General features: G+C 29.0%; 1 protein-coding gene across 1 annotated transcript; it reads right to left on the reverse strand.

Moving 5' to 3' along the window:
• Positions 1-5915: 5915 nt before the first annotated feature.
• LOC103307747 lies at positions 5916-8845 on the reverse strand. The gene is made up of 4 exons (XM_008180014.1): positions 8500-8845; positions 8276-8439; positions 7989-8203; positions 5916-6141 (listed from the first exon to the last, which is right to left on the reverse strand). The coding sequence occupies exons 1-4, from the start codon at positions 8843-8845 to the stop codon at positions 5916-5918; spliced, it is 951 nt and encodes a 316-aa protein (XP_008178236.1).
• Between the last annotated feature and the right edge of the window lie 134 nt (positions 8846-8979).

Consider the following 8979-nt stretch of genomic DNA (forward strand, 5'->3'; position numbering starts at 1 on the left):
TGTTTGTCAATTACGTTTAATATATAAAATGTATAATGTAAAATGTAAATATATCAATACACAAGTAGATTAAAGCTGTATTCAATTAAATAAATACAAATTATGATGCACATGATTAAATTTTATTCTATAAGCTAACATATAATTCCTTTATTTACATGCAGAATGCAGGAAACAATAGAAAAATATAAACAGGAAAACGAAAAACTTAAAAATGAACAAATTAAATTAAAAGAAATAATTTCTATTCAAAAAGCTCAAAAACAAAATTTACAGGATTCCCTTAATAAAATAGATGGTACTTTTAATTCACGGATTCATACAATATTTTCAAAATTATTCACACCAACACAGATTGACGCTATTTTAAATAACAATAAAACAATTTACAAATGGACACCTGAAGATATTGCCTCTGCCATATCATTGAGAAGTGTTTCTCCAAAAGCGTATAGGTATCTACGTGAAAAAAAAAAGTTTCCATTGCCAGGTAATGATAATTCATTAAAAAAAATATAATAATAATAACAATTCAATTACAACTTGTAGGATTATCAACACTTAGAACATGGGCAGGTAATTTCTCAGTTGAGCCAGGAATTCTAAATAGTGTATTGACTTTGATGAAAGCAAAAGGTATAATCTTCATATAAAATAATTTATATTTTTCTGTTAATAAAATTGTAAATATAAACAAAAATTTTTAAGGAGAAACTTTGACAGACCAAGAGAAATTAACAGTTATTTCATTTGATGAAACTTACGTGTCAAAAAGAATTTGCTATGACAAAAAAAAATGAACAAATGATTGGTCCTCATAAATGCGTTCAAACTGTTATGGCTCGAGGTTTTTTTTCTATATTAAAAAGTTTGGTATGCGAATATTTTCTCAGTAAATCTTTTCTTAACAGGGCTCATATCTCCATGGAAGCAACCCATATTCTACAACTTTGATACTCAAATGACTGAAGAATTATTAAAAAGGATTATAATAGAGTTGTATGATATAGGATATAACATAGTAGCAGTTACTAGTGATATGGGTCCAACGAACATTGGATTGTGGCGTGAATTACATATATCTATGGAACAAACATCGTTTCCACATCCAAAAACATCTAAAAATATATATGTTTTTGCTGACGTTCCACACCTTATTAAGTTGGCTAGGAATCATTTTCTAGATAAGTAGGTACTTTAATCTACAAACATTAATTACAAGTAATCAAATACTTAATTATTTTTTCATAGAGGATTTGTCTTACCAAATGAAAAATTTGTTGGCATTAATATTTTAAAAGAACTATTAAAATTAAATAGCAATAATGACTTCAAATTAGGGTGTAAGTTGACTGAACGTCATTTAATGGTTGAAGGTGCATCACGAATGAATGTTCGACTAGCCGTTCAAGTTTTTTCAAATGGTGTGGCAAAGGCAATAAGTTTCTGTGGAAACAATAATTTAATTACAGAGTATAATTGGAAAGAGGTACAAATACATTTATTTATAACATAGATACAATTAATATGCTAATTTAATACTTATTTCTAAATACTAAATAATCAAAACAAGTTATGAGGCACAAAATAAAAATGATTAAAAAGCTAACAGCAATATGTTACTCATAGCAATATTTTACTCATAATTAAAAAAGTAATCTTAGTAACTATTTTTTAGGCTTCAGAACTAATCCAGTTGTTTAATGACTGGTTCGACTTGCTCAATACTCATCAGAAAGTTGATAAAAATTCGGCAAGTTATGGACTGTATTTACAGTTTAGGATAAATTATTAGACAAGATGTCTAATTTTATTTTAAATGTGAGAGTACATGGAAAAAAAAGCTTGTTGCCATTTCAAAAAGGTATTTGAAATATAATATTTATGCATCATATTACCAAAATTACATTAAGAAATACAAATGTTTTTGTTCCTAGGTATTGTTATTACAAATAAATCATTAAAAGGCTTATTAAATGATTTAAAAGTACATAATATCTTATATATTATGACAAGAAAAATCAACCAAGATATTTTGGAGAACTTTTTTAGTTTCCTTAAAGGAATGTGTGGAGCAGCATTTAACAATATAACACCTTTACAATTTAAATATGCGTAAGTGTCAGTAATTATTATTTCAATAACTTACCTATACACTCATTAGCGCAATTAATGGGGGTGCTTTGGGTCCTTAGCACAAATGTCTAGTTGTACCATTGTATACACTTATCATTTTAACTTAATGATATAATTTAAATATATATTTCTAGTCTCAGATGGTACATTTTAGGCAAGCATTCCAGTATAGTTTTCACTTCTAATCGAAATACTACTGATGGCACAGAGAATAACTTGGTTTTGGGAGAAGAATGTTTGTCTGTCCAAGTACTTTCCCAGTGTGATTTGCAAATTGATGACAACGATACTGCCACAGCCAAAGAACACGCACATCTTATTAGCGAGGAAGGAGCAGCTACAATTGAAGATGCTGATATGAACATACTTGATTTCTTTGAGCAGGAGGTATGAAATATAAAATAAATAAATAAATATAAAACACTGTAAATAAACAATTAATACATTTAAATGGATCAAATAACAAAGCATGAGGTAGACAAATTAAATGTAAATTGTATTTATTTACCAAACTAAATAAATTCCTTGCTAAATTAGACAATTTACTAATTCAACTTCAATCAGGTTCAAAAATGTATAATAATGATTTTATTGTAATTTACAACAATAACATTTATTCTTTAGATGGAAAATAAAAAATCATTTGGAGAAGTTGAAACCGAATGTGTGGAATATGTGGCTGGGTATATAGCACATCGTTTTATTTGTAAATATCCTTACCTGAAAGATGAAGATGATAATTCAGAAAAACATATTTCATGGATTAAACATCTTTCAAAAGGAAATCTTACAATACCATCAAAGCCACTCGTAAATGCTGCACATGTCTTGGAGCCAATGTTTATAGAGCTTCATGGTGATGCTCTAAGCAACAGGCCAAACATAATAAAACAACTGTCAAAAAAACTAGAAATAAAATGTCCAAATTTGCCGCTGGAAGTGTTACAATGTTTGGTTCGTACTCGAACTTTTATTCGTATGAATAAAATGAACAACCAAATATTACATACTAATATAACACTAAAAAAATCAAATAAAAAAAAAAAAATGAAGTTCATAAGTTAAAAATATAAATATTAAATGTATTCTTTCTTAGCATACCTATGTACCTACCTATTGCAACTAATCCAATATTAGTCACTAATTTCTATTTTAAGTTAAGAAAATGAGACGCCTTATGCAACGCCAAACAGCAATAATGATTTCCTAAGTAAAATACAAGGATAAATTAGCGGTAAAGAAGAAAAATCCAAACACAAAAAAAATATCCATATTCCATATCAATATCTGCTCAGAATCTAATATTATTTTATAATATTTTATATGACAACTGATAACAGGCGCACACCGGCCGCCATCTTGTGCGCCACACAAAGTTGCTGACATACCTGGTTATTTTATCATGGTCAATCGTACAATCCGGTTTGCCGAGCGGCCGGCCGACGGATCCTCGCGCGGGTGTCGCGCGCTGGCGTCGTCCGTCGTCGATTGGCGGTTTTGTTTGAGAGCCACGGCGCGGCTTCCGCGCAAAGGCTGTTTGAATTCAAACAGCTATTGCGCGGGATCGCGTCAATAGGTGCATATATAAGTATGAGATATACATATATGTACTATGATATATGTACTTGTAATAAATAATAATATGTAAAGTACATATTGTAGGTATTATTTAGTTTTTAAATTTCAGGTACTTACCAAGACCACTAGTAAAGTATCCATTAAACATACAACGGACATCATCAGTAGGCCTCAAAAATGACAATTCCTCACCTGATGTCAATGTGTGGTTATGGGCATTTGTAAATGTTATTATTGCTGGTAAACCATCCTTAAAAATAATTATTAGATGAAAATTATAACATAATATAAGCTAAACATATAATATAATTTATCTATATTATAATTCTCAAGCAATAAATACAACTTTTAATATGAATTTTTTATTAAATTACTTATAAAATAGATACCTTTACATATGAATCTTTTTTACAAGTATCTTTAGATTTTATCCACCGCAATATTACATAGACAGGAAATATACTCCAAAGACATATCAAACTGGATTCATAAAAGGAAAATCTACCACTGACCATATATTTTCGATCAAACACGCATTAGAAAAATATTATGAATTTGGAAAAGAAGTGCACTTATGTTTTGTTGACTTTAGCCAAGCTTATGACAGCATCAATAGAAACAAATTATGGAGAACCTTAGAAGAATTTGAAATACCTTCAAAATTAATCCAATTAATAAAAGAATGTAATTCCAACACCGCGTGAAAAGTCAAATTCCGAAATCAATTATCTGAAAGTTTTGATGTGAACACGGGCCCTGAGGCAAGGCGATGCTCTGTCGCCATTACTTTTTAATTTAGCCCTTGAAAAAGTGGTAAGGACAATGCCAGCATATCAAGACATGGAATTACTAGGGGAATACTCTATACTTGCTCATGCGGACGACATCGAGGTAACCGCAAAAACCGACGATCTACTTAAAGCTGCCAAATTTATGGGCCTTAAAGTTAACCAAGACAAAACAAAATAATATTTTTGTTTGGTTTGTTTGGTTTTGTATGGTTTATATTATATGGTGGTCTGCAGAGAAAATGAGATGGTAGCTGATCTGAGTGTCGGGGAGTACACTTTCCAAGCGGTAAATGATTTCAAATACTTAGATACTAAGATATAAGAACAACAATATGCATAATGAAATAAAATTAAGAATCTCAGCAGCCAATAAAGGTTTTTTTGCATTAGTGAAACTATTTAAATCTAAACTCCTATCTAGTAGCTGATCTGAGTGTCGGGGAGTACACTTTCCAAGCGGTAAATGATTTCAAATACTTAGATACTACTAGATAAGAACAACAATATGCATAATGAAATAAAATTAAGAATCTCAGCAGCCAATAAAGGTTTTTTTGCATTAGTGAAACTATTTAAATCTAAACTCCTATCTAAAAGATCAAAGATCAACCTATACCTGAGCTAATTACGCCCAGTCCTTGCGTATGGCTGCGAAACGTGGTCGGTGACAAAAGGAGACGAAGAGAAACTGCTAATTTTCGAAAGGAAAATACTCCGCCGAATCTATGGTCCTATCTACGAAAATGGAGATTATCGAATATGAACAAATGGGGAAATATACCAGCTATTCCAAAAACCAAATATAAAAACATTCATCAGAAGCAAGAGACTCGAATGTGCTGGGCACCTATGAAGAGAGAATGGCATATGCAAGCAAGTTCTGATGGGCAGAATCAATGGTAGAAGACCCAGAGGCCGCCCTAGACATAGATGGATGGACACTATAAAATCAGACCTAGCAAAGATTGCACCAGAAACAGAACTAGCAGGAAGTGAAAATAGAGAGAAGTGGCAAGAAATTATGGAAGCAGCGAAGGCCCTCAATGGGCTATAAAAGCTACAAAAAAAAAAAATTTAATTAAATTTGTTACCAACCGACAAACATATCTAGTAGACTGTTTTGAACTAAAAATGCACCAACTAGTTTTTGTTTCGATACTGTGCAATTGTATATATGAATTAATATCATTCTCGTTAAGCAAATTAGCTCGAAACACATTAGACTCAACTTCATTGACTTGGAACATTTTAAAGTTTTTAAGTTAACTACGTATAAACCATTAAACCAATAATTAGATAATTCATTATAAGGTGATGGATCTTATATTCTATTTTTATATTCATAATATTATTTTACCAAATTGATTGTAAAATAATTGATAACATAAATATATATAATATAATACCTATTCAATATATTGGTCTTATCGGTCCAGAATTTAAATCCCCAAGATCTAAAGTAAATTTCTTGTTGCATTCAGGTAATTCAGCTAAAAGAGGTTGTCGTTGTGATAAAGTTATTTGGATTGTATTTACATCAGTACCACTTGTACTACTGATACTACATGTACTAGTGAGCTCAGAAAAATCGTTGACATTATTGTCTTTGTTTTCACTTTTATTCATTGATTTCTTTCTGAAGTTAAAAATATTAAATACTTTTTTTTCTATCTAAAGTCAAAAAAGTAGGTGGGTAGTAGTTAAGTACCATAAAGTATAAGAAATTAAAAAACTTTTAAATACTTACCTTAATTTAAAATCCAAACAAAAGAAAATGACTGCAGAAAACAAAAAATTACTTGGACTTTGCAGAAATGCAAAATAACAAGTTTAAAATTTCATTTAATAAGCTATGAGCCTTGACAATACGGTTAGGTTAATATTGTTTCAACGTTTACCCGCCGAATACCCGCGTGTATGGCCATTTCAACATAATGAACAAGGAACGTGTTCCAGTGTTGCCGTGTTGGCAACTTCAATCACAATTCATGACTACAACCACGTTTATCTATACAGACTTTTACGGCTTTACCATTTAATACCAATAATACCTATGTCATTAATTAATGTAAAATGCGAAAATGTGAATATTCTGATTTGAACAAATGTTAAACATTTTACAGAAAAAAACAAATTTTGTATTTTAATCATTTATTGATTTCTTAATATGTTTTATCTGAAATTTTTTTTTGGGGGGCTAAGCCCCCCCTAGCCCCCCCCTATTTGCGCCTTTGAATAATAGGTATATTCAATTCATTCAAAAATTAATTGAATATGATATTTTTCAAAATAAATTATTTATTGATTAACATTTAGGTACCTAATTACTTTAAAAAAAACTTTTATTCTTATTTTCTAAAATACTTTTAAATGTAACTTGCTTTTAAAATATTGTAACTTCAAATCAGGGACTGGAACCTTGATGATTTTTACGGTTCCGGTTCCGGTTCGGTTCCTAGAAAACCTAAAATTTAGGTTTCGGTTTCTTTTCGGTTTTAAAAAAAACTATAATTTCGGTTTCGGTTCCTTTTCGGTTTTTAAATTTAGGTTTCGGTTCTTTTCGGTTCTTATAAAATGATAATTACGTTTCCTGTTTAGGGTTTTTAGTTTTATACTTAAAAAATTTGATTCAATTTCGATTCTTTAGAAAAATATTAGTATTTTCATTACTTAATAATTGATATCAATTACGGCAGGTCAATAACAATTTTCAACCAGATATTTTACCAGTTGCTTAAAACTAATGAGAAGACTAAATGATTAAAAACAAATTTATTACTGTCATTGAACGGGGGACTAATTTATATTTTTTTTTTTTATACCTAGTTTATACTTTATACTTTGATTGCACTTACTCATTACCACTTATTGTATCAAAATTCAGTATTTTAAATTTTAAAATATCACTATTTTTTTTTTTTTATAATTACTACATACTGTATTGTCTATATTTGCTTAGGCGCCAGAGCTCTGCACTCTGCAGTCGAGGGTTCTAGTTTCTAGTAGATAGTAGATTGGAAAATCTGTTCTAATTTCACATGATTTTAATTTGAATCAGGACTTAACTTCATGACATAGATATATAATAATTATAATATGTTCTTTATCTTAAAATAATCTGTGATACCTAGATGAATATTAAAACATTTATGGATACATCTTAATAATAATATATTTATTTAATAATAATAGTATAATACAAACTATTAAAACTATTTTATTAATTTATGTTGACTCCTCCATAAAATCAATATAACAAAAATAATAATATTTAATATAATAATTAAAATAAAACAAGACATTTGAATATTTAATAGAAAGCTTAACTTAAACAACATCATAAATAATAATAAAATAGTGTGCAAGTTTTAAAATAAAAAATAACCTTTATAATTATAAGTTGTATGTAACTTCTATAAAAAAAATATAATAATTAAAATAAAATAAAATTTATAAAAATGTAAGTTATATAATAAACTTTACTCTTTTGTTATAATTTTCTTCTCAAACAATCTATTTGTTCGAACTATTAGTTGGTTTTCTAAATTTTTGGACGTTATATTACTCCTGTAAGGCGATAAAATAAACTTAAGTCCTGAAAATAGCCGCTCAACGCTAACTTGTGTGGAAGGCACAGCAAACACTATTTTAGCAAGTATATACAATTCTGGGTATGTGTCTTCCATTGATTTCCAAAACTGTAATATGTTGATTTTATAACTTAACCTTTTTTGGTTTAAATAATACGTTTTAAGTAAATTTTCAATAACTGTTGAAGTAGAATTTTGGCTTGAACATGTTACTACTTCGACGCTTTCTCTTTCTTGCAAAAATTGTTCAAGAGGATCAGAATTTTGATTAAATTCGAAATTATCACTTTCAGCCATTTGGTCTTCCATACTTTCATGATTATCTTTTGAGTTTATTTTATTATCTTTTAAATAAACCCAAATAGAAATTAAATGACTAATGGCTATATCATACTGTATTTCACTTAATGTTACCTTGAAACGGGGATCTAGAAATATTGCTGCCAATAACTCTTTATTATTCATGATAAATTGTTCCCTATATTCCATACATTTTACTAATTTATTAGAAAATGGATTCTCTAGTGTACGTGTTTCAATTTTGCACGAAATCCATGTACTATAAAAATCTGACAATGTCAATTGTTCACTTTGAAGTTTTTTTGTACAAAGTTTGGCCGGTAATAAAGTTTTTACAAGAATTTCAACTTTCTGCCAAACAGAATTATTCAAACTAATTTTTTTTAATTTGGGGTCATTTGCAATCATAATTTGTATAAACTCTTTTAAATATTGTATCCTCTCTATCATATCATATGTTGAATGCCAACGAGTCAAACAGTCCAAAATTGGTAATTTAAGTTTTTCTTTTTTTATCAAATATATATAGGTTTGATTACGCAGTTTTCGAACTAATATGCGAACTTTATTTAACAGTTTATCTA

This window comes from Acyrthosiphon pisum, unplaced genomic scaffold (genome assembly GCF_005508785.2).
Source record: "Acyrthosiphon pisum isolate AL4f unplaced genomic scaffold, pea_aphid_22Mar2018_4r6ur Scaffold_21017;HRSCAF=22803, whole genome shotgun sequence".
NCBI lineage: Eukaryota > Metazoa > Arthropoda > Insecta > Hemiptera > Aphididae > Acyrthosiphon > Acyrthosiphon pisum.